The following is a 27,317-nucleotide window of genomic DNA, read 5'->3' as shown; positions in this document are numbered from 1 at the left end:
CACCAGCCTTCTTAGTGGAAGATGAAGACAGAAAGAGCCACACATCCATCTCCACTGACATTTTGATCTCTTGGAAAGTCTTACTCTGGAGAACACAGTCTTGGCAATATCCTTGAACTTCACTCTATCTCTTTGGAGATGGAATATCTTGTCTTGATCATAGCTCATATGTGGAGAAGAATAAAAGTAGGGAGATAGGGGAGTGTTAATTTTTCTCCCCTCTGTACCAAAAGTTTCTACCTTGACTTGCTTTGCTTCTTTTTAGATTTATTTCTTCACTTAGTAAAATGCATCATGTATTAGCCTGTTTACAGAGCTTCACCAACATTACTAGTCTAATTTTCAATTCCTACTAGGTAAGGTGGGAGACTAACAGCAGTTGCTCCCTCTCTCTTTGTACCCTTAGGAGCTATGGACCACTGGTAGCGTCAGCCTTATGCAAACCCAGGTTTAAGCCTTCCTGTCTGCCCTCCCTTCCTCCTTCTTTCATTCCCTCCCTTCCTTCCTTCTTCCCTCCTTCTCTCTTGCCCTCCCATGCCTCCCTCCCTCTTTCCCTCTTTCATTTCCTCCCTCCTTCCTCCTTCCTTTACTCCTTCCCTTCGTCTTTTCTTCCCTCCTTCTCTCCTCCCTTCCTATTTCCTAACTTATTCTTTGGGCAAATTCTGAAACAGTAGGGGAGCAAATATGTCACCACCTACGTGGTATGTGGGAAAATGCAACATGGAAGATCTGGTAACTTGAAGTCTGACTTCAGTCCACAGTACCTAGCAAATTTTACTAATGATAGTTATTAGTGGCCTGGAAATTGCCAAATTAGTGAACTTTTCTCAGGTTTTGAATTATCTCAGTTTAACATTCTTTTTTTAATTTTAATTTTTTAAATTGTAAACTGACAAATTATAGTTGTATATTTATGGTGTACAAAGTGATATTGTCATTTATGAATATAATGTGGAATAATTAAATCAAGCTAGTTAAAATGTTCATCATCTCAAATACTGTTTTTTGTGGTGAGAATATGGGAAATGTATACTCTTAGTGATTTTGAAGTATACATTATTATTTGCTATATTCACCATGCTGTACATTATATGTCAAAGAAAAAAAATCTTATTTCTTCTGTCTAATTGAGATGTTGTACCTTTTTGACCATCATCTCCCCGTTCTGTCCACCTTCTCAGTCTCTGGTAACCACCATTCTACTCTCTGTTTCTTTGTATTTTATTGTTTTAGATGCTATGTATATGAGAACATGCGGCATTTGTCTTCCTGTGTCTGGTTTATTTCACATAGCATAATGCTTTCTAAGTCCATCCATGCTGTCGCAAATTACAGAATTTTTTTCTTTTTTAAGGTTGAATAAAATTCCATTATATGTATGTACCACATTTTCTTTATCCTTTTATCTGCTGATGGACACCTAGATTGATTCTATAACTTGGCTACTGTGAATAGTGCTTCAGTGAACATGAGAGTGCATATATCTCTTCAATATGTTGATTTCAAATCTTATGGGTAAATACCCAGAAGTGGGATTTCTGCTTCATGTGGTAATTCTGTTTTTAATTTTTTTGAGGAACCTCCATATACTTTTCCATAATAGTCATACTAATTTACATTTCACCAATAGTGTACAGGAGTTCCCTTTCCTCCACATTCTTGCCAAGGTTTGTTTTCTTTTTCTTTTTCTTTTTATAATAATCATTCTGACAGATGTAAGGTGATATCTCATTGTGGTTTTAATTTTTATTTCCCTGGTGATGAGCATCTTTTCATGTATCTGTTGGCCATTTGTATGTCTTCTTTTGAGAAATGTCTATTCAAGTTCCTTGTTCATTTTTAAATCAGACTGTTCTTCTGTAGTGCTGTTGAGTTCCATATGTATTTTGTATATTAACCCCTTATCAGATGTATGGCTTGCACATATTTTCTATCAGTCTGTAGCTTATCTCTTCACTCTGTTGTTTTTTCCCTGTGTTGTGCAGAAACTTTATATTTTGATGTAACTCTATTTTTGCTTTTGTTGCCTGCACTTTTGAGGTCAAATCTAAAAAGTTATTGTCCAGACTAGTGTCATGTAGTTTTGAACTGATTTTTATATATAGGATGAGGATAAGGGTCCAGTTTTATTCTTCTACGTATGGATGTCTGATTTACCCAGCACCACATACTAAAGAGACAGTCCTTTCCCTATTATATGTTCTTGATACCTTTGTCAAAAGTCAGCTGGCTACAAATGTGTTTCATTTCTGGGCTCTCTATTCTGTTCTGATCAGTGTGTCTATTTTTATGCCAGTACCATGCTTTTTAAGTTACTATAGCTTTGTAGTATACTTTGAAATCAGGAAGTGTGATGTCTCTAGCTTTGTTCTTTTTTGTTTTTTTTTTTCAATATTGCCTTGGCAATCTGGGGGCTCCATATTAATTTATTTTGTGATACCATTTGAATTTTACAATTGTTTTGCCTATTTTTATGAAAAAAATGCTATTGAAATTTTGTTAGGGATTGCTGCATTGAATCTGTAGATTGCTTTATGCAGAACAGACATTTTAACAATATTAATTCCTCCAATTCATGAACATGGGATATCTTTCCATTTATCCAAGTCTTTGTTAATTTCTTTTCTTTTTCTTTTTAATTTTCTATAGTTTTCAGGGTACAATTCTATCACCATCTTAAATTTATTCCCAAGTATTTTTTTTACAACTATTGTAAATGACTTTTTTTTATTTTCCAGAAAGTTTGTTGTTAGTGTATAGAAACGCTACTGATTTTTGTGTGTTGACATTGTATCCTGCAACTTAACTGTATTTATTAGTTCCTCTTCTTTTTCTCCTCCTCATCCTCCTTCTTTTTTTTTTTTTTTTTTTGACAGAATCTCACTCTGTTGCCTAGCCTGGAGTGCAGTGGTGCAATCTTGGCTCACTGCAACCTCCACCTACCAGGTTCAAGCAATTCTCCCACTTCAGCCTCCTGTGTAGCTGGGATTACAGGTGTGTGCCACCACACCTGGCTAATTTTTGTATTTTTATTAGAAACGGGGTTTCACCATGTGGGCCAGGCTGGTCTTGAACTCCTGACTGCAAGTAAACCTCCCACCTCAGCCTCCCAAAGTGCTGGGATTACAGGCATGAGCCAGTGTGCCCAGCCTGTATTTACTAGTTCTAGCAGTTTTATATGGTGGATTATTATTATTATTATTATTGTTATACTTTAAGTTCTAGGGTACGTGTGCATAACGTGCAGGTTTGTTACATATGTATACTTGTGCCATGTTGGTGTACTGCACCCTTCAACTCGTCAGCACCCATCAACTCGTCATTTACATCAGGTATAACTCCTAATGCAATCCCTCCCCCCTCCCCCCTCCCCATGATAGGCCCCGGTGTGTGATGTTCCCCTTCCCGAGTCCAAGTGATCTCATTGTTCAGTTCCCACCTATGAGTGAGAACATGCGGTGTTTGGTTTTCTGTTCTTGTGATAGTTTGCTAAGAATGATGGTTTCCAGCTGCATCCATGTCCCTACGAAGGACACAAACTCATCCTTTTTTATGGCTGCATAGTATTCCATGGTATATATGTGCCACATTTTCTTAATCCAGTCTGTCACAGATGGACATTTGGGTTGATTCCAAGTCTTTGCTATTGTGAATAGTGCTGCAATAAACATACGTGTGCATGTGTCTTTGTAGCAGCATGATTTATGATCCTTTGGGTATATACCCAGTAATAGGATGGCTGGGTCATATGGTACATCTAGTTCTAGATCCTTGAGGAATCGCCATACTGTTTTCCATAATGGTTGAACTAGTTTACAATCCCACCAACAGTGTAAAAGTGTTCCTATTTCTCCACATCCTCTCCAGCACCTGTTGTTTCCTGACTTTTTAATGATTGCCATTCTAACTGGTGGGAGATGATATCTCATTGTGATTTTGATTTGCATTTCTCTGATGGCCAGTGATGATGAGCATTTTTTCATGTGTCTGTTGGCTGTATGAATGTCTTCTTTTGAGAAATGTCTGTTCATATCCTTTGCCCACTTTTTGATGGGGTTGTTTGTTTTTTTCTTGTAAATTTGTTTGAGTTCTTTGTATGTTCTGGATATTAGCGCTTTGTCAGATGAGTAGATTGCAAAAATTTTCTCCCATTCTGTAGGTTGTCTGTTCACTCTGATGATAGTTTCTTTTGCTGTGCAGAAGCTCTTTAGTTTAATTAGATCCCATGTGTCAATTTTGGCTTTTGCTGCCGTTGCTTTTGGTGTTTTAGACATGAAGTCCTTGCCCATGCCTATGTCCTGAATGGTACTACCTAGATTTTCTTCTAGGGTTTTTATGGTATTAGGTCTAACATTTAAGTCTCTAATCCATCTTGAATTAATTTTTGTATAAGGAGTAAGGAAAGAATCCCGTTTCAGCTTTCTACTTATGGCTAGCCAATTTTCCCAGCACCATTTATTAAATAGGGAATCCTTTCCCCATTTCTTGTTTCTCTCAGGTTTGTCAAAGATCAGATGGCTGTAGATGTGTGGTATGATTTCTGAGGACTCTGTTCTGTTCCATTGGTCTATATCTCTGTTTTGGTACCAGTACCATGCTGTTTTGGTTACTGTAGCCTTGTAGTATAGTTTGAAGTCAGGTAGCGTGATGCCTCCAGCTTTGTTCTTTTGACTTAGGATTCTCTTGGCAATGCGGGCTCTTTTTTGGTTCCATATGAACTTTAAAGCCGTTTTTTCCAATTCTGTGAAGAAACTTATTGGTAGCTTGATGGGGATGGCATTGAATCTATAAATCACCTTGGGCAGTATGGCCATTTTCACGATATTGATTCTTCCTATCCATGAGCATGGTATGTTCTTCCATTTGTTTGTGTCCTCTTTTATGTCACTGAGCAGTGGTTTGTAGTTCTCCTTGAAGAGGTCCTTGACATCCCTTGTAAGTTGGATTCCTAGGTGTTTTATTCTCTTTGAAGCAATTGTGAATGGAAGTTCATTCCTGATTTGGCTCTCTGCTTGTCTGTTACTGGTGTATAAGAATGCTTGTGATTTTTGCACATTGATTTTGTATCCTGAGACTTTGCTGAAGTTGCTTATCAGCTTAAGGAGATTTGGGGCTGAGATGATGGGGTTCTCTAAATATACAATCATGTCATCTGCAAACAGGGACAATTTGACTTCTTCTTCTCCTAATGAATACCCTTGATTTCTTTCTCTTGCCTGATTGCCCTAGCCAGAACTTCCAACACGATGTTGAATAGGAGTGGTGAGAGAGGGCATCCCTGTCTTGTGCCAGTTTTCAAAGGGAATGCTTCCAGTTTTTGCCCATTCAGTATGATATTGGCTGTGGGTTTGTCATAAATAGCTCTTATTATTTTGAGGTATGTTCCATCAATACCGAATTTATTGAGCGTTTTTAGCCTGAAGGACTGTTGAATTTTGTCAAAAGCCTTTTCTGCATCTATTGGGATAATCATGTGGTTTTTGTCTTTGGTTCTGTTTATATGCTGGATTGCGTTTATTAATTTGCATATGTTAAACCAGCCTTGCATCCCAGGGATGAAGCCCACTTGATCATGGTGGATAAGCTTTTTGATGTAGTGCTGGATTTGGTTTCTAGTATTTTATTGAGAATTTTTGCATCGATGTTCATCAGGGATATTGGTCTAAAATTCTCTTTTTTTGTTGTGTCTCTGCCAGGCTTTGGTATCAGGATGATGTTGGCCTCATGAAATGAGTTAGGGAGGATTCCCTCTTTTTCTATTGATTGGAATAATTTCAGAAGGAATGGTACCAGCTCCTTCTTGTACCTCTGGTAGATTTCAGCTGTGAATCTTTCTGGTCCTGGATATTTTTTGATTCGTAGGCTATTAATTATTGCCTGAATTTCAGAGCCTGCTGTTGCTCTATTCAGGGATTCAACGTCTTCCTGGTTTAGTCTTGGAAGAGTGTAAGTGTCCAGGAAATTATCCATTTCTTCTAGATTTTCTAGTTGATTTGCGTAGAGGTGTTTATAGTATTCTCTGATGGTAGTTTGTATTTTTATGGGGTCGGTGGTGCTATCCCATTTATCATTTTGTATTGCGTCTATTTAATTCTTCTCTCTTTTCTTCTTTATTAGTCTTGCTAGCAGTCTATCAATTTTGTTGATCTTTTTTAAAAAACAGCTCCTGGATTCATTAGTTTTTTTGGAGAATTTTTTTGTATCTCTATCTCCTTCAGTTCTGCTCTGATCTTAGTTATTTCTTGCCTTCTGCCAGCTTTTGAATGTGTTTGCTCTTGCCTCTCTAGTTCTTTTAATTGTGATGTTAGAGTGTCCATTTTCGATCTTTACAGCTTTCTCTTGTGGGCATTTAGTGCTGTAAATTTCCCTCTACACACTGCTTTAAATGTGTCCCAGAGATTCTGGTATGTTGTATCTTTGTTCTCATTGGTTTCAAAGAACATCTTTATTTCTGCCTTCATTTCGTTATGTACCCAGTAGTCATTCAGGAGCAGGTTGTTCAGTTTCCATGTAGTTGAGCGGTTTTGATTGAGTTTCTTAGTCCTGAGTTCTAGTTTGATTGCACTGTAGTCTGAGAAACAGTTTGTTATAATTTCTGTTCTTTTACATTTGCTGAGGAGTGCTTTCCTTCCAACTATGTGGTCAATTTTGGAATAAGTGTGATGTGGTGCTGAGAAGAATGTATATTCTGTTTATTTGGGGTGGAGAGTTCTGTAGATGTCTCTTAGGTCCACTTGGTGCAGAGTTGAGTTCAATTCCTCGATATCCTTGTTAACTTTCTGTCTCGTTGATCTGTCTAATGTTGGCAGTGGGGTGTTGAAGTCTCCCATTATTATTGTATGAGAGTCTAAGTCTCTTTATAAGTCTCTAAGGACTTGCTTTATGAATCTGGGTGCTCCTGTATTGGGTGCATATGTATTTAGGATAGTTAGCTCTTCCTGTTGAATTGATTCCTTTAACTTTATGTAATGGCCTTTGTCTCTTTTGATCTTTGATGGTTTAAAGTCTGTTTTATCAGAGACTAGGATTGCAACCCCTACTTTTTTTTGCTTTCCATTTGCTTCGTAGATCTTCCTCCATCCCTTTATTTTGAGCCTTTGTGTGTCTCTGCATGTGAGATGGGTCTCCTGAATATAGCAAACTGATGGATCTTGACTCTTTATCCAATTTGCCAGTCTGTATCTAATTTATCCATTTTTTAGAGACCAGGTATTTTGGAATCCTCAGAAATCTTGCCTACCTCCTAGTTGCAAAATCTTCTCTTACATTTTCTCTTAGAGCCTTTATAATTTTAGCTTGTATGTTTCGATCTATCATTCATCTGAAATTAGGTTTTGTATATTGTGTGAGGTAATGGTCAAGGATCTCTTTTTCCCCCTATTTGGATACTTAGTTTTTCCTTACCCTTTTGTTGAAAAGGATTTTTTTCTGAAGAATTCCTTGTTGAAATTCATTTGACCATATAATTGTGGGTCTGTTTCTGGACTCTGGCATTAGTAATATCTGCATGAGCTCTTTTTTCTTAAAGAGATAGATCCTTCCTATCTCTGTTTACTGAATCAGTGGCTCAGTAGCAATGAACACCCTGAGTACTCAGACCATGGTCTCTAAGTACAAATTATCATTGAACGAAACCAGGGCTCCTTGTAGAAGCATGTAATGCCCAGTCAGAGGCAGGAATTCTATAATATGAACTCAGGGCACGTATTATAGCAGAAGCAAGGATACTTTCAAGGAGCTTTTCGTGACCAAAGGTGGAACATATTGAGCATACAAATGAATAGTGACTGAAATCAAAACTCATAATATATATTATTTAAAAATCCAGTATATTCACAATGATGCTACAAAATGAATGCGTTAGTAACTTTTGGTAGTTTCTGTCTTCCTCTACCTTTCCCACTTCACACCTTGGTTTTCTTTGATAGTTGCTAACACTCCAAAATCATTGTTCTGAAAGTGGTAAATGACAGGAAAGAATAAACATTTATCTTGCCTTTCCTTTTCAAAATAACAACCCTTGAATCCATGGATCAGTTTTAACATCACTAAGACAAATGGTATATCTTTCCAAATAAGATGCAACAGGAAATCCAAAGAACCCAGCCCCAGGTATTATTGCCAAAGGAATTGAACCTGAATTAAATCAAGTTTCTAGGTGCAATTACCAATTTACAGGACGTGTAGGGATATAGGAACAAATCTATGAGAAAATCTATAAGAAAGCTGTTCTAATTTATCTGACAAATAAGTGGCATAAAAAATTGTAAGTAGAGGAAGGACTTTCAGACATTAAAGGAGACTTAAGGTCCATGACCAAATGGAATTTGCGGAGCTGCTTTGCATCCTGAGTCATAGAAACTAATTGTAAAAAGATAGTTTGGAGACAGTTGAGGAGTATATTAAAAATACATTAATTTTTAAAAGTGGCAATGGTATTATAGTTAAAAATGAGTCTTTATGTGTTATACTATACAGAAGTATTTACAGGAGAAATAAGATTTTTTCTGGTATCTGCTTTAAAATGCTTTTGAAAAGACAGATAAAATAGACACAATATTGATATTGTTGAAAAGGGTAATGAAGGTTCATTTTGCTGAACTGTCTCATGACTTTGTTTTCATAATAAAAAATTTAAACATGAAAAACATGCATTTTGACCCTGAAATGAAAGTTCTGGCTATGAAGAAAACTGAAAATATGCCTGAGATCAGCTTCTTTTTTTTTTTCTTTTTTCTTTTCTTTTTTTTTTTTTTGAGACGGAATCTCGCTCTGTCACCCAGGCTGGAGTGCAGTGGCCGAATCTCACTGCAAGCTCCGTCTCCTGGGTTCCCGCCATTCTCCTGCCTCAGCCTCCGGAGTAGCTGGGACTACAGGCGCCCGCCACCTCGCCCGGCTAGTTTTTTGTATTTTTAGTAGAGACGGGGTTTCACCGTGTTAGCCAGGATGGTCTCGATCTCCTGACCTCATGATCTGCCCGTCTCAGCGTCCCAAAGTGCTGGGACTACAGGCTTGAGCCACCGCGCCCGGCCAAGATCTGCTTCTTAAAATCATATTAATGGGTTTTGCTGGCGTTATCACTGTTGTGAAGAAATATTTTTATCTCGTACTTCATTTCTAATCTTATCTGAGAACCTTCCCTTGGGAGCTGATGACTTCAGTGTGTAAAATCAGAGCTTGGCATTTGTTGCCTGTTTTTTACACAGTAGCCTGGAAATACTTTCTGTCCCAGCAGGCATTTGATTGCATTCGTTCTTTGCACTCCTTCCTTGAAGGCTGAATAAAGATCAAGAAGAACATTGATGCCCACTAGCTGTTTACTCTGAAGTGAGCAGTATGTAGATGGGTGCTCTGGGGCCCACCTCTGCCTCCTAAAGAACCGTATCCTTCTTTGCGGCTCACAGAGCTGGACTCCACCAGTACTCACCCCTTTTACCTTTGACCGTCTATGTGACATGTCACAAAGTCATCAGGAGCTCCCAAATGAAAAACCTGTTCTCTTGCAGTGTATATTTACCAAATACTGTGTTTTCAAGCCCTGCTAGTCTATCTACAGCTCACAGATGCCAAGTACTGATTCATAGCCTGTACATGGATGATGCGTTGTAACTCTCAGGAGAATGTCTGCTGGTGCAGTGCACATGCTGTAATAATTGCTTTTCTGCACTATGTATCATTGATGATACGGGTTATCAGACCTTGTCATTTGATAAGGAAATTTTGGCAATATTCATTCTACTTTCAAGTGTGTTTATTTTCAGCCTTGAAGCTCAGTTTTGTTTTTGTTTTTATAAGCATCCTAGCAGTTGTGTGAGACTTATACCTTTTTTTTTTGCCACAGGAGGTATAACTTTGAATGATGCGTCTATCATTCTATGTCACTGCCTTTAGTGACAAAATTAGTTCACTTTTGTAATCTGATAATTTTGTGATAATTTTGCATTTGTCAGGAAGACTATTGTTTTGCTGGAAGTGACAAGGTGCACTGTATGGAAGAGATGCCAAAACTTATATGGCTGTGCCTAGCTGAGTTTCCATTCCGTTGATCATCTGGATTAGGGACAAGTAGATTGCAGGTCCGATAAAATATAGCTCTTAATACACATCAGACTTCCTTGCCATGCTTTTCCCCCATCTGTGTGTGTAAAATATTTATCTTAGAATGTTCACTTTTTTTTTAAGAACATCTGAATTTATGCTCTATTGGTCCCAAATTTCTCATTCATCATTTAGGTTTATAACATTATTTCATGTTGTAATTTTACTTTTGTTGTATTTCATTTTTGTGAATTCAAAGGGTAACACTATATAATAGAATAAAACTGTCAATTTAAATGTAACAATAACACCCCAAAATGTGAAAATGTATTTATTGTAGCAGACTGTGTCAAACTAAACATCAGTAAAGACCAACTACACTGTTAATATGAGGTTTGCAGAGACAAAGGGATGGTGCCTGGTAATTTCTAATTTTCAAATTTCTTATAATTAATCTTACATTTTTGGACTGCATTATTGAAACCACCCAGTTGCTAAATAGACCAGACCACTGGGTCCACTGTGGCCCTTGATCATGCACTAAAGAAAACTGCCTTCAAACAAGAATCTGGGGACAGTTGCTTTCCTTCAGTGTCAGGGAGTCCTCAGACCCTGTGAAGCCTGCCCATGTAGGATGGTGTTTCTCAAGCTGTGGTTTGGCACCTTTGCATCAAAATCACTTGGTGGGGAACTTCTTTAACAAGTGTTTTCCTAAGCCCCATCCCTGACTCCTTAGCAGACTCTCTGGGAGTGAGGCCTGGAAACTTGCATTTTAAACAACTTTCCTCAGTGAATCTGATAAGAGTACAGTTTAAGTATTGGATAGGGTTTATGCAGCATTGAGCCAGAATGCCTCTCTTTTTGGTTCATATGACACATTTGTGTACTTAATGATGAGGTTTTTTTCTTTTCCTTTTTTACCCTCAGGACTTGTCAGTCACATCTGTAACCTGCTCACTGAAACTGCCACACTGTGCTTGGATGTGGACAATAAAAACAACAACGAAATGGCAGCTGCACTGCTCTTTTCCCTGCTTGATATTTTGCACAGTATGCTGACCTATACCTCTGGTATTGTACGGCTGGCTTTGCAGGTAGAGGATCTGTTTTCCTGTGTCTTGAGCAGCCCTACTCCATTTCATGCTTCCCTTTCATTCTCTTCTTTCTTATCTTCCTCTATTGTGTCTTTACTTATTTAAAAGAATGTGTCATTCTATAGAGTGTGTCTTCTGAAGAGTCATCTTTGGGTGACCAATGTCAGGAACAGAGAATTTGATCAAAATCTTCAGAGAAAGAAGGAAAGGCCTACTACTAAGCAAAGACTTAGCAGCATTAGCTGGGAAACCACTCCTGACCAAGGAGTGCATTTGCCTTAGGCACAATCCTATTTTGGCCAGGTAGTTTGCAGCCTTTCATGTACTGAAGTGGCTCTCCAGTTCCCCCTTAGCAGGATAGGTCAGCTTTCTAGGGATAATGGATTGAGGGTTTGTGTACATACACATGCATATGTGTGTTTGTAGACACATATACATACATATGTAACTCATAAGCTCAACTTGCTTTCCCTTCTGACTGATACCATGGATTTGGGAGATGGTTTTGAGGAATATAGGTGTATTCAGTGGCTATGGAAAAAGCCAATTAGCCATAAACTGTAACCTGTATTTACTTAGCATCATACTGTAAGGCAGGAAGGAGAGGTGGTTTTATAGAGTACTTTCCTATGCCTGTTTTATTTAATGCTCTAACCAACGGAGTCAGCTGATATTTAGATCAAGTGACAGGGCCAATGTGAATTTATTATTATCTTTAAAATCCTGATACAATTGCAAAAGATGTATATCAAATGGTAGCATCCAAGCTTGGATAGACGCAGAAGCTAAAGTTGAAACCAAACTGTTTTGATACCTTGCCAAAGTCACAGTAGCAGAGCCAAGGATGAATCCCTAGACCCCAGGATAGCCTCTGTTATTCATCGTTATGATAAATGGTATCTTTTATCCACAGTTAAGCTGGTCAAGTATTTAGCTTGTCTAATGTGATTTAATAAATCCAAGATCCCCTCAACAAATATTACTAGTTACTAAGTATTTAACCCAAACTGTAAAGTGAGTAGATTAATTAAAAAGCCATGGCCTTTGAATTACCTAGGTGCTTTTATTAGCTCATTTATAAGAATTCCGAATTAACAGTAAATAATTGTTACATACTTAAATAATCCCTAATTATGTATTTCTCCTATCTTTTCCTCTCTGTTCTAGTAAGTTTCTCTTCAGAGAATATGGTTTCTTATTTCAGTTTCTATAATGGTAGTTTTTTGTAATTCTTTGAGATGTAGTTGGTAGTTATTCTTACAGGATGCCTTGATGATAATCTGTAAAAGATTTTCTTGTAAATTATAGACAAAAAAAAAAAGGATCAGAAGTTAAAAATCTTCAGAACAATAGAAATTCTGTTTTTTACTATAAGTGATTAGGTAGATACTCAGGGATGTTGTAAAAGGAAACTCCTTAATACAAAATATTTTTGAATTTTCTATTTCCAACTTGCTAGTTTCCCAGTAGATCACTGTTTTTTTATTGTTTTCATATTCTTCAACACCACTGTACATTTTACTGCTATCATCTTTCTAAATCATCCCTCATAATATCTGCCATGTATTGCTTTTGGCCTTGACCACTGACTTTGATCTCCATGACGCCTGGTGTCAATATGAAGGAAGAGTCGTCCTTGAGGCTGAATTAGGTGAAAGAGTTGAGAAAAGAAATGGAATGTGAATCAAAGACATATCTGCCTTGAAACACTGAGCCATAAGTACTTTCCAAAACCCTAAGTCACCCCTTCCATTTCTAGACATACTTCTCACACTGGAGATTCTTCTGCATTTGAAACCTATATCTACTTCTAATAGGAGCTTCTTTAAAGTAGAAAAATTGAGAGAGGCCAGTGTTTAAAGTTATAATGATGCTTAGATTCACAAAGCACTTTTCCAGGGAGGAGAGTGGTATGATGCAAGTATGTGTATGGGGGAGCAAAGGCAGGCATGTGTCAGAATCTCCATCAGAAGTTCAGTCCCTACCCACTACCTTCCCCGTGATTTAGAACTGGTCCCTGTTCACCTCTGAATGTTATGTATAAAAGATTATGGAGGCAGAGACAAAGTGCCTGAGACTCACTGGTGTGGTGGGGACATGTGGGTCGTGCAGGTTGGAATGCCTTAGATTCAAATCCCAGACATACCACCACCTGTATGACCTCGGGCAAGTTGCTGCGCCTGAGTGTCAGGTTCCTCATCTGGAAAGTAGGTGTGATCACCACTCTGCTGGGTGGTTGTGAGACTTCAATGGGAGAATAAAATATATGTAATTATATATAGATGTAAAGTGGCATACATATACCTGGCCCAGTGAAGGTGACCAATAAGTGGTTACTGTATCATGAACAGCAACAAGAAGAAAGGTTCTTCCTTTCTTGTTTACAGGGGGCCTCCTGTGGGCCATGACTTTCTCATTTCTAAGTCCTGGTGCATGGAAGCGCACTCAGTTCATATTTACTGACTAACTCCTAGCAGGCTTATGAGTTATTTTGTACTTATGAGCCTAGCATAGGGCTAGGTACCTGTAATTTCAGCAGGAATCTAGGGAGAAAGGGTGTTAGCTCTCAGGAAGCTTACAGGTGAATAGAGAAGACTGTCAACAAACAAATAATGAAGCAAGTCTTCATCTTATTGCATGTGTGAAAATGCAGCCATTGAAAGGTATTACATGCTGCAGAATGAATAATGAGGCAGGGGACCAAACCCAATTTTGAGATTAGGGAGGGCTTTTCTAGGGAAGACAAATATTTATTATTGTAATTCAGGTCACCTGACTTTCCATTCTGGGCCTTGTTTATCCTTTCTGAGGTGGTATGGGGAAGCTTTTTACATCATCCTCCTGATAGTAGGACCATTAAACTGCTGTTGATTTGCAGATACATCAGTATTGTTGAAAGACTGTCATGTGGCTACTGAGTCTTCCTTAGTCTCACATACACATAAAGGCTATCCATGATTGGGGGCTATTTTGGGGGCTATTTTTAGCATCTCTTATAATTATCAAATCTGATTTCTTCACGGCCTTCCCCTTGTTGGCCTTCACCATGAGCTACCCTCTGCCTGGTTGTTGAATGCGGATGAGATTTTTCTGTCGTAGTCCATAGTCCTGATAGTTTCTCCCTTCCTTTGAAAACTTCAGTGACACCTCATTATCTATAATGTTCCAGCTCTTTGCCAAGACATTCAAAGGCTTATACAGTCGAGCCCCAGGGTACCTTCCCAGCCCATCTGCCTGACCTCCATGCTGCCCATACCCCAACCAGACAGTGAGTTGCACTGCCATCTTGTAAATGGATGCTGTGCTTGTCCTGTGCCTTTCCTCATGAAATTTCCACATGTGAAATATCTGCACTCCATATGACTCCTAGTAAACCCCGTCCCCACCATCCAAGTGATGAAGTCAGTTGTGACATTATCCTACTTCCCTCCTTCACCCAAACTGTATTTCTACCTCTATTATAGCAGTTTTCATATTCTGCCTTAGCACAGTTATTTGGAACTTGTCATCTTTGTAGTTAAACCATGAGATCCTAGAGAATAGGGACTGAATCATATTCATCTTTGCATTGCGGACATGCAACGTGATGGTATTTGGGGAGCACAGTAAGTGTTGAATTGAATTGATCGGAGCCACACCATTGACAGTTCTGCTCCGCCGTGTGCTGAAACCTGCTGGAGATATAAAGACAGGAACTGGGTTGGGCATGGTGACTCATGCTTATAATTCCAGCCCATTGTGAGAGGCCCAGGTGGGCAGATCACATGAGGTCAGGAGTTCAAGACTAGCCTGGCCAACATGGTGAAACCTCGTCTCTACTAAAAATAAAAAAATAAAAAAATAAATTATCCAGGCGTGGTGGCACATGCCTGTAGTCCTAGCTACTCGGGAGACTGAAGCAGGAGAATCACTTGATGAACCTGGGAGGCAGAGATTTCAGTGAACTGAGATCATGCCACTGCACTCCAGCCTGGGTGACAGAGCGAGACTCCATCTCAAAAAATAAAAATAAAGGCTGGGCGTGATGGCTGACACCTGTAATCCCAGCACTGTGGGAGTCTGAGGCAGGTGGATCATGAAGTCCGAAGTTTGAGACCAGTCTGGCCAACATGGTGAAACCCCATCTCTACTAAAAATGCAAAAATTAGCCCAGCGTGCTGGCGGGGACCCATAATCCCAGCTATGTGGGAGGCTGAGGCAGGAGAATTGCTTGAACCCAGGAGGCAGAAGTTGCAGTAAGCCGAGATCGTGCCACTGCACTCCAGCCTGGACAACAGAGCAGGACTCTATCTCAAAAAAATAAATAAAATAAGACAGGAACTACTTGAGGAATTAACTGTCTCTTGTTCTTTATAGATGCCTTACCTCTGTGTATATTTAGCAGACCTCTGTTGATTATCTACTTCTTTGTGCTAGATCCGTGTAGCAATGCTAGATGTAAGAGAATTGTAATATACATGGCCTGTTTTTTTTTGTTTGTTTGTTTGTTTGTTTTAATGTTGAGAAGCTGTCTTCTGTTATCTCATTTTAGATAATGCTGTATTGCTATTTAATGTTAAATATGACTCAGAAATTGACAGGCCGCCCGCCTCGGCCTCCCAAAGTGCTGGAATTACAAGCATGAGCCACCACGCCCAGCCCAGTTCCTGTCTTATATCTCCAGCAGGTTTTAGCACACAGTGGAGCATAACTGTCAGTGGTATGGCTTGGATCAATTTAACACTCACTGTGCTCCCCAAACACCATCATGTCGCACTTTCGCAATGCGAAGATGAATATGATTCAGTCCCCACCTCCTAGGATCTCACGGTTTAACTAAAAGGATGACAAGTTTCAAAGGAATGTCCACTTCTTTAGTTTGATATGTTTAAGGCTACTAAATGTATATTTCTACCTAAAGTTCTTCTTTGAAGTCAATATTCATATACCTAGCAGCTTGCTCAATATGACCACCAGAATTCCCCGTACCCCAAAGCTGAACTCAAGATCTACCCCCCAAATCCATTTCCCTGCCAGCAAGCCCTGCCCCACTCACCCTGCCATGCAAACCAGAAACCTGGGAGGCATTCTTGAAATTTCCCTCTTTTTTATATCCCACATCTAATCTGTCACCAAATCATGTAGATTTTACCATACATATCCAACTCATCCAATTGCCTCTCTCAAACCCTGTTGCTACCACCCTAGCCCAGGCTAGCTTCCTCTCTTGCCTGGGCTATAACAGCTAGGGGATTGCTAGGAGTGGGGTAAGTTCACACACAGCAATGACAAAAGGTAGTGAGTTCTGGAAAGGGGTCAGTGGGACCAGAGGCAAAATCAGAGGACCTGGATGGAGCAGACAGTCATGGTGTGGTGACAGGGACACCAGCCCTGTACAAGATGCACACAAAGGGTGGGAAATCCAGGAGTTGGGAGGCCGACATGAGGGAGTCTGATGTTGTGGAATTGGAGAGAGGCTGAGATACAAGACAGGCCTGGGCCTTTGCATTTGATTCTGGGGGCTTCGGTGTTTATCGCTGCATCCAGGCAGATGTCCTTTTGTTGCACAGAGCTTCCTTTGTGGGGCAGTACTCTTGTGGGGAGAGTGGAATTTCTTATGTCTTTCTTTTGTGCCACCTCTCTGTTGTGCAAAGCTGTAGCATTCTCTTTCTTCTGTAACTCTTGGCAACTTTGCAAGGAGGTGGCCACATGAATACTGGTAGGCTGGATCGATGTTTCTTGGTGACTATGACGTATGACTATGTAGATCTTGGAGGATCTGGAGGACTGGGACATCCTGGTGGAAAACGTCCCACAGTGTTTCTTGTGCTGTGGCCCCATTTGCTCGCTTATGTGTGTTTGGAAAGGAGGCACCATACCCCTCACTGCTGCCTCATTGCTGATTTGCAAGACTGCCTTATCTCTCCCAGGAGGAAATCAATCTGCTCTAAGGGATAATGTGGTAATATTCCATATCAGATAATGTTTCAGAGGTCAAGGGATCAACGGCCAAGATTCGGAAAGGTTCAGGCCTCTTGGATAGTGCTGCACATTTATTTCCTGAAAGGAACTTCTTCGTTTCTGATAAAGTCAGTCAGGGAAGTGAGAGGCAAGCTCCAAGCTAATGATGACCCTTGTTCTCCTTACCTGTTGAGATGTGCAGGTTGTTAAAAGACAGGTGTCCGATTTCCAGTCAAGTTCTTCTGAACCAAAGAAAACAGGCAACTGAAATTCTGTCCATAGGCCAGAAGTGCAGAAGGAAACTAGGCGTTTATGAGAAGGGCCCTGGAGTCCAGGTTAATGACTCAAGGCAGGGCAGCCTCTGGCCTGCTCTGTTGGCTCTGGCAAAGGTCATTATTGAAAAGTGGTTTTGTTTCTTCTGAGTAAAAGTGAAAACAGAGAGGAAGAGTATATACATATTATAGCAAATGCAAAAAGTAATCCGTACCATTTTTCAATATAAAATTATTTATCTCTGTGATAGAAGTCTCCTTTGGAACTAGGCAATTCTATAAAATCCCTGGGAGAAGACACACAATGTAAAAACCACTCACTCATTTATTTTCATTGCCATTTAAGTCTACACATTCACAGGAATGTAGACCTATATTTGAAGCCTGTTCATGCAGTGATATGTTGGACAAATATTCTAGATGTTATTTGAGCATATATATGCAATATAGAGAAGGAAAGCACAGCAGAATGCACTTGGTATGTATCATAATGTGCATAAATATGCTCAGAGGAGATTAGCATTTGTGACTTGGAGTCAACCTGGGTTTGGTTCTCCGGCTTTGTCATCCATTATCTGTGAGATGTTAGACAAACGACCCAGCTTCTCTGAAGTTCATTTTCTTCAGGTCTTAGGATGGTTAAGATAAAGCGCTTTTGGCTGGGCGCGGTGGTTCACATCTGTAATGCCAGCATTTTGGGAGGCTGTGATGGGTGGATCACGTAAAGTCGGGAGTTAGAAACCAGCCTGGCCAACATGGCAAAACCCCGTCTCTACTAAAAATACAAAAACTAGCGAGGCGTGGTGGAAAGAGCCTGTAATCTTAGCTACTTGGGAGGCTGAGTCAGGAGAATCGCTTGAACCCAGGAGGCAGAGGTTGCAGTGAGCTGAGACCGTGCCACTGCACTGCAGCCTGGGTGACAGAGCGAGACTCCATCTAAAAAAATAAAAAAAAAAAAAAGATTAAGTCCTTCCCCACTGCAATATATGATACATCACCATTATTCCTCCAGCAGCAGCAACCTTTGTAATTCCTTTATCTATGTGCTGTACAGAGGTCAGCCTCTGTAGCCTGAGCTGGTGGCAGTGGCAATAGCTACACTCCTTGTGTCATAACAAAGCATAGTATCTCTTCCGGGGCCTCCATCTATTCCATCCCTGGGAACCGAGGTAGAATGCTTCCTCAGCCCTTTGTGTCTGCCAGACAGAGTGGTCCTGTTTCCTTTAGCCAAGCTGACTAATCACCAAGACTGTCTTTCATTTCTCTTCTCCCTGTTCCAGGCCCAGAAGTCTGGCTCAGGAGAGGACACTCAGGCTGCAGAAGACCTGCTGCTGCTCAGCAAACCTTTAACAGACCTGATTAGCCTGCTCATTCCGCTGGTAAGAGCTCACCTGTATGTCTTTTGGCGCATTACTGAAATTGAAGTAATTGTATTTGAATTTCATGATCTCTTGAGTTTCTGTGTTATTTTCATTCCCTTCAAAACTAGAGCCAAAAGAACTTTCAGAAGATTATTTGGCCTGGAAAACTAAATCTCTACTTTATTTTAAAACCAGGTGGCTTACTTATTTAAATAGATGTTTAGGTAAGGCAAAATCTCAAAAATCTCAAATCTAATTACTTTCTTAATGACTGTGAGGTAAAAAATTCAACAAATGAATTATAAGAAGAAAGAAGAAATTGCTATGGGAATCAATTTATTTTCAAAAAGATATTTTAGAGTTTGACTTGGCATGCAGGACTCCCCCAGAAATGCAAAAGCACAGACACAGACCTAGGGCACACCCCCTCAATCTCAATAGAAATGGAGTGAAATAAGCAAAATTAAATATAAACAGGTAAGACTATACAAGACCATTGAATATACAAAAAGAGCTCAACAGAAATTCAGAGTTTGGACGTATTAAACAGTTTTAGCCTAGCACTTTGGGAAACCGAGGTGAGTGAATCATTTGAGTCGGTGTTTGAGACCAGCCTGACCAATATGGTGAAACCCCGTCTCTACTAAAAATAAAAAAAAATTAGTCGGGTGTGGTGGTGTGCACCTGTAATTCCAGCTGCTCGGGAGACTGAGACAGGAGAATCACTTGAAACTGGGAGACGGAAGTTGCAGTGAGCCAAGATCATGCCACTTCACTCCAGCCTGGGTGAAAAAGCAAGACTCCATCTTGAAAAATAAAAACTTTATTTTTTATTTATTTATTTATTTTTTATTTTTTTTGAGACGGAGTCTTGCTCTGTCGCCCGGGCTGGAGTGCAGTGGCATGATCTCAGCTCACTGCAAGCTCCTCCTCCTGGGTTCACGCCATTCTCCTGCCTCAGCCTCCCAAGTAGCTGGGACTACAGGCGCCCGCCACCTCGCCTGGCTAGTTTTTTGTATTTTTTAGTAGAGACAGGGTTTTACCGTGTTAGCCAGGATGGTCTTGATCTCCTGACCTCGTGATCCACCCGTCTCGGCCTCCCAAAGTGCTGGGATTACAGGCTTGAGCCACTGCGCCTGGCCTAGAAAAATAAGAAATTTAAAAAACTGTTTTAAACATATAATTTCACTGCCTACTAAACTTCTCAGTCTTTAAAAATCAAATTATTGTTCCTAATTGATTTTAACTTTATATTTTTGCCAATTCTATCATCTTAAAAATTTTTTTTTTAATTATTTTTTTTTTTAGATGAAGTCTCGCTGTCTTGCCCAGGCTGGAGTGAGGTGGCATGATCTCAGCTCACTGCAACCTCCGCCTACCAGGTTCAAGCAATTCTCCTGCCTCAGTCACCCAAGCAGCTGGGATTACAGGCACCCACCACCGTGCCTGGCTAATTTTTGTATTTTTAGTAGAGACGGGGTTTCACCATGTTGTCCAGGCTGGTCTCAAATTCCTGATTTCAAGTGATCTGCCCGCCTCGGTCTCCCAAAGTGCTGGGATTACAGGTGTGAGCCACCACGCCCAGCCTAATTTTATCTTTCTAGTTAAGAACATCTAGTTGCCCTTTCTTAAATGAAATTTTTCTATGATATCTATGTTCCATGGAATTATAAGTTAGAAACTACATGGAAGATGAAATATGAGAAATAAAGTGGAGTGAACAATTTCAGTAATAATGCAAGACAGTATTGCATGCAGAGTTCATGGGCATGGGCTCAGCTTAGCTCTGCCACTTACCAGCTGTGTGACTTTGGACAAATATTAAGTAACAATATTTGTTACTTAATTTATTGATGCCACAGTTTCTTCATCTATAAAATGAAGTTGGTAATGCTAATGAGATCATGAAATTATGTTGAGGATTAAATAATGAACAGTACCTGGCATATAGTATATGCTCAATAAATATAGCTATATAAAAATTGATACAGGCCAGGTGTGGTGGCTTATGCTTGTAATCATGGCACTTTGGGAGGTCGAGATAGGAGAATCGACTGGGTCCTGGTATTTGAGACTAGCCTAGGCAACACAGCAGGACTCCGTCTCTATAAAAATGTTTAAAATTTGGCCAGGTGTAGTGGTGCACACCTGTAGTTCTAGCTACTTGGGAGGCTGAGGCTTGAGGATTGCTTGAGCCCAGGAGTGTGAGGCCACAGCCAGCGATGATGATATCACTGCACTCTAGCCTGGGCAAAAGAGTGAAACAGTGAGACCCTGTCTCAAAAAAAAATTAAGTTAAATTAAATTAAATTTTAAAAAATTAAAAAAATACACAATTTCACCACTGTTAACCAGTGTTGACAATGAGCTAGATTCTATTAGTGCTTTACCTTTGATCTTATTTAGCCCTTCTTTCCTTATGACATAGGCCCATCCTTACCTTCCAAATAGGTACCCCAAAGGTTAGAAAGGATAAAAATACAAGAGAGCTCGGGGTCTGAACTCAATGTCTACATTTTCCCTACCACCATTCTCCTTGGCCTCTGGATTAACTGCAAACACGTTAAACTCTTAACTTTATTCCATATTCGGAAATAGTCTCACTGAAATACAATGTTTTGATTCAAAAGCCATTCTGTTTTGGCTGTTTTTAAGTTTTGGAGGTCTTCATGAATGGGAGATATTCCTAGCTCAAACATGGAGTCATTTCCAGATGCATTTTTCATAGTTTAAGATGTTCTGAATGGAGGCTACTTTTTGCCTTTTTATCCCAAGGATGATGGCCTTTTTGTCCATTTGTGACAAACACATAAATGGACAAAAATGCTTGTAGACTTGACAAAACATTTTTGTTTAGGAAGCACAAAATATTTTACACTTCTATTTTATGTAGTTATATCTAATTAGCAGAGTTAATTAGGAAATAGAAATGATTATGTCTTCAAAATACGAGGAACACCAATACAGAATAGCTCTGATGAACCTGGATTTGCTTGTATTCCTTGTAACAGCTGCCCTGATGACACTGTTTAATTGCTGGGTTTGAGTGATTGGATTTAACTCTCAGTAGAAAGAGAGTAGATACTCCCATCTCCTCTCCTGGAGGAATCTGCTTCTTTCAGAATTGTTTGTTGAACAGGTGTCTATTCCAGATAATCTAACAACCCAAATACTGTAGGCCATAATGAAAAATCCCTGGATGGAGCAGTAGTTGAAACTTGAAATGCAGACTTAATTATCTACCCTGGAGTGGCCTAGGTGCTGCCTGGGGAGCTTTCTGGAGGTTCTGAAGTAGATGAAGAGCAGAGAACCCGGAACTTGGAACAGATAGGTGGCTCTCTGTAGGCCACAGAGGTCTGTTAAATAGGGCAGTATGTATCTACCAAGTTCAAAATCAGAAGGTTCCCCAGAAGGCTGACTTTCCAATTCCAGTAATCAGGGAGGAAGGTGAGTATAGAATATAAAATGTGAAGGTTTTTGTTGGTATTTGAAGATTTTGCATTTAAATATTTATTAGCATGCTTTATGTATTCTTCTCTCACTATTCTTCTTCTGTTTTTTATACTGACACCTTCCCTTTTTATCACCTAATATCAATTCCTTGATATTACATTGAATCATATAAAATTGCCAATATCCGACCATTTGGGGCCTACAAAAGTAGCAGTTTCATTTGGTTCAGCCTTATAGTAGGAATATGACCATTTATTGGTCTGTACTACCAATAGTTCCTGAAATTCATATAGCATTTTTTTTGTACATGGTACTATCCCCTAATTACTTGAATTGGAATATTATACGATTCTGGCCAGAGGTTGCCAGGAGCTGTGGATTTTGAGACAGAAATCCAAGAGTGAATGTCTGGCTCTGCTGCTGCCCACCTGTGTGATCTTGGATGGGGCACTCTTTGTCTCTGAGCCTGAGGATTAAATGAGATGATACCTGGGAGAAATGATCAAGTGTCATTTCTCGAAAATTTCCCCTTTGATCATATATTATATCTGATTTTTAGCCTTATCATCTGCTTGCTATGATTTGTTGGAATAGTCTGTTCTGCCCTCATAAAGTGCTCCTTTTGTCTCTCTCACCCAGCGAACCTCTGATGCTACCCCTCTGCTCAGTTTAGGATTCTTTATAAGATGAATCTTGGAACCTTCTTTATAGACATCCACCCTTGTGTTTGGAAGTTCCTCCCAAAGGCCCTCTCTTGTTCCCTGTTTTTTTCCAGATTGTCCTCTGGTTTCTTACCTTGAATATTCACATATATAAAAGCACAGGGTCCAGTTTCCTTGAATACTACCCACTGCTTTGAGGTCTTCCCGCCTTTCTCCTGGAATTCTGCTGGAGCTGCAGCTTTCACTGTTCTGCTTAGAGCCCTGCAGCCCAATGGTGATGCCACCCAGTGTTCAGGGCAGGTGATTACCCAAGGAATAAAATTGTCCTCTGAGCGGTTTTTCCCAGCTCTTTGTGACACTGAACTGTTACTTGTAACTTGATCATAGTGAGGTTCTAGTGTATTGACTAGACGTATGCCTAATGTGTGTGGGCTGCGTTGTGTACAATATATACACATTTCTCATTGGAACCATTAGGTTTAAAAATGGCCTGTGACAAGAACACTGCCATATGTCTTCTCTGGGCAAGATTAACACACATTTATAGCTGTGTATAAAGTGAAGAAAAATAGTAATAAGGCTATTGAGGACCTAAACTAGAGCACATACAGACCAAAGATAAATTTTACAGTGGTTGTTAAAAAATGTAATAGGTTACAGAATGAGGTGCTGGAATTGCTTTCCCGTAGGGAAAAATAAACATACTTTCAGTTTTCATCTGACTTGGATAATTTTGGAAGCATTTGGCCTAAAGGCAACAGAATGAACTTGTTAGCTTTTGAGGTTTTTTCCAGATATGGTCCTATGAAAGTAAACCTACTTATCCTTAAGAGAATATGAAACCTGTCAACCTATAATTTATGACCTGTATTTATAATATACACTGTAGGAGAGCCATAGTGAAATGTTTATGTAAGACGGTGATTCTAAGTCTATTTTGACAATCTGATTATTCTTGATTCTCTTACCATAAAAATGCCTAGACTTGCTTATATGCAGAGTTCTGCACATAGTTCACAATTTCAGGGAGAACTTCAAATTGGTAACCATAGTATAAGATATGGCTAATATAGGATGTAATAAGTTGACTGTGTCTCCTGAAGGAAAGATAAAGCACAGTTATTGTTTGACCAAAGTGTTTTATTACTGGAAAAAAGAAAATGAGAAACCAAACTATATATTCTAGGTAAGTTTTTAAATTAGATAGTTAATTATGATAAGAAATTATGCTACAGCCTGCTTGTCCCTCAATTAAAATAGATATTTCCAAATTTATAGAAGGTATTATTTTAAAAATATTCTTTATTATATATCAAAGGTGCCAGTATTTAGACTAATTTATATCATTCTGTTTATTTCACCTGAATCGTGTGTGCCTTTTTTGGCCACTGAAAAGATGTTCCTCGACAGTCCCTTTAGGACCCAGTCCTCACCTGGTATCAGCATGGCTATGCTAGGTAACTGGGAGACCAAGCTGTCACCTGAACATCTAATGATTCCTATCAATTCATGTTTCTGAGATCACTGTGCCAGTTTTAAAAATAGGTAAATTAACATAAAAATAAATTAAAAATAAAACACAATGTAGGAAAAGTCCATTTCTGTTTTCCATTTTTATTACTAAATTTCTTCCTTTCACAAAGTATATGAGCAGATTTTTCTTTTCAAGTGGTGGTGGACTTGTACTTGCCTGTTCTCCTTGTCTTTCCTGCTGACCTCACGGTCAGTGGCATGAAATACAGATAATGCTTTATGGTGATTATGGTTTACGGTGATGGAGCCCAGGGGTAGTAGTAGTCTTTTTGCAAGTCAAGCCCAAGAGATTGGGGATTTTATTAGTTCTATACTAAGCAGCTCCTCTAAGGAGTCAGTACTCCATTTAAAGGTGATACCCCTTTTTCTGAGTAGCCACCGCCCATCTGCCTTCTGGACATTTCCAGTGGATACACCATAAGTACCTCAGATTCAACAGGGTTAAAACAAACTCATCATAAGTACCTCCTCAAAACTGTTCATACTTTAGAAGGCCAAGGCAGGAGGGTCACTTGAGCCCAGGAGTTGAAGACCAGCCTGGGCAACATAGTGAGACCTGGTCTCTAAAATATTTTTTTAAAATAAAACTTGGGGCCAGGCATGGTGGCTCACAGCTGTAATCCCAGCATTTTGGGAGGTTGAGGTGGGCAGATTGTTTGAGGTCAGGAGTTTAAGACCAGTCTGGCCAATATGGTGAAACCCTGTCTCTACTAAAAATACAAAAATTAACCGGACATGGTGGCACATGCCTGTAGTCCCAACTGCTTGGGAGACTGAGGCAGGAGAATTGCTTCAAACCAGGAGACAGAGGTTGCAGTGAGCTGAAATGGTGCCATTGCACTCCAGCCTGGGTGACAGAGCGAGACTCCGTCTCGAGAAAATAAAATAATAAAAATAAAACTGTTCCTCCTTTTGTGCTTTGTCAGCACATGAAACTAATTTCCACTCAATTGCCCAAGCCAAGAATGTGGACATCATTCTTGTCTTTTCCTTCACCATCCTGCCCCATCTCATCAAGCCCTGGCAGTTCTGCTACCCAAACACATCACAAGTTACAGACTGCCATTTTCTCCTTATTGCCATGAGCACTATCATGAAGGCCACCACCATCCTCCTGCCCTTACAGGACCGCAGGAGCCTTCCACCTGGATTCTCTACCTGTTCTTGCTCCCTCTACTGTCTTCTCCATCGTACAGGCATAGTGTTCTTTCCAAAATGCAAAACTCACCCTGTCATTCATCGACTTAATAAACTCCAACTTCTGAACAGGCTTACAAAATCATAGATAATTGAACCCTTTCTTACGGTTCTAGCACTTTCTCTAGGTTTTCCTTGTCATATTCTATGTTCTGTGTACCAGCTCTTTTCAGTTCTTTAAACATGCCTTGATTTCCCTTAGCTCATTCTCCTTTCATTTTGCTGACTTTTCCTTGACTTTCAGGTCTTGGCGTCAGTGTCACTTATTTTAGGAAGCTGCTCACACCCATGAAAACTGGGTTAGCTTGCCTCAGACCGCAGCTCCCATAGCATCCCCAGCCTCCTAGTCCTAACACTTCCTGTTACCTGGTACCAAAAACACTTGTTTATGTCTCTGTCCCTCCCACTAAACTGTAAACCCTAGGAAGGCAGAAGCCATATCTGTTTGCTTCACTTTGGGGCCTGTTACAGAGAAGGGATTTAATTATATTTGTGTAGGAAAGGAAGTAAAGAGCTAGCAAATGTAATGTATCTTCTCATTGTAACTGACGACAGACTAAGTCTGGTAAGACATAGATTCAAATACAAATTTATTCAGAGAATTTGTCTGCAGCACTCTTGCTGTCCTGCCTGGTCTCTAGTAAGAGGAGGTGGTGGTGATGGCTCACCGGCTTGTCTCGCTCACTTTAAAATTGCATCATTTAGACTTCTCTCTAGAAGTTGTCCTCTTCTTAGCAGGGTTTGCCCTGACATTCATTGGGCAGCCTGTATTTCTGAAGCAACCCAAACCCTATCTTTGATTGACAAGAAAGGATACAAAAGGGCAGATGACATTAACCAGGGACCCATGTATTTCTGGAAAATTGCTATACTTATAGCCACTGCAATGCATACAATCCTAGCCCTAGGATCCCGGCAGCATTGGTGAGCACAGAAGCCTCTGAGCAGTCAAAATAGATGCCACAGCATCATTACCCTTTTCTAACAGGAAAGTCCCCAGGGCCCTGACATTCAATGTTTAGATTTGTCTAGCTTTAGGGAAGAAAGGCCCTGGAACTGCAGATCTGCTTTCTCCCATTAAATTTTATGCCTTTGTCTTGAGTGGCTGTCGTGTAGCAATATGTTTTTTAATGCCATTTTGTTATTGGCCAAAGCTGCCTGCTCTAGGTTGAGTAGAAAAACATGCATTTATGTGGTGGGATATGAGGCGTTCCAGAAAGCAGCTCCTCCGGAAACTCATTCTCACCCATGATGATGCATACTCCAGCATTCTCCTGTCTTCTTTTCAAGCCCCCTTTCAGGAAGTAATGCTTTAATATGAATACATTTCACTGAAAGAACAAGACTAGGGCAATGGGACAGACAGATAGACAAGAGATGGGAGCTAGAGGGGTGGAAGGAAGAATTGAATGTGGAACTGTGAAACGTGGGTCATGCCAAAAGCAAAGTCTAGCTAATTAAAAGGTTTTTAAGGTGTATTTTCTTTTCTTTTTTTTTTTTCTTTTTTTTTTTTTTTTTGAGACGGAGTCTCACTCTGTCGCCCAGGCTGGAGTGCAGTGGCACCATCTTGGCTCATTGCAACCCCCGCCTCCCGGGTTCAAGCAATTCTCCTTCTTCAGCCTCCTGAGTAGCTGGGATTACAGGCACATGCCACCATGCCCAGCTAATTTTTCTTTTTTTTTGTACCTTTTTAAAGTAGAGACAGGATTTCACCTTACTGGCCAGGCTGGTCTCGAACTCCTGACCTTGTGATCCATTCGCCTTGGT

At 39.9% G+C, this 27,317-nt stretch overlaps 1 protein-coding gene across 9 annotated transcripts in view; it reads left to right on the top strand.

The window, feature by feature from the left end:
- The window catches only part of ULK4 (unc-51 like kinase 4), a 735,134-nt gene that overhangs the window by 496,318 nt on the left and 211,499 nt on the right, over positions 1 to 27,317 (top strand). For all 9 annotated transcript variants that reach the window (XR_004437258.1, XM_033212151.1, XM_033212152.1 and 6 more), the window contains 2 exons: positions 10,966 to 11,132; positions 18,625 to 18,723. Coding sequence is in view for 8 of the 9 variants with exons in the window: in XM_033212151.1 (XP_033068042.1) it covers positions 10,966 to 11,132; positions 18,625 to 18,723 (266 nt within the window). In the remaining variant the exon portion in view is untranslated. The remainder of the gene's footprint in view (positions 1 to 10,965; positions 11,133 to 18,624; positions 18,724 to 27,317) is intronic.

Source organism: Trachypithecus francoisi, unplaced genomic scaffold (assembly GCF_009764315.1).
Source record: "Trachypithecus francoisi isolate TF-2019V2 unplaced genomic scaffold, Tfra_2.0 Lachesis_group0, whole genome shotgun sequence".
NCBI classification, from domain to species: domain Eukaryota; kingdom Metazoa; phylum Chordata; class Mammalia; order Primates; family Cercopithecidae; genus Trachypithecus; species Trachypithecus francoisi.
Note: the sequence above shows the minus strand (reverse complement) of the source record. Positions and strands in the feature narration are given on the sequence as shown.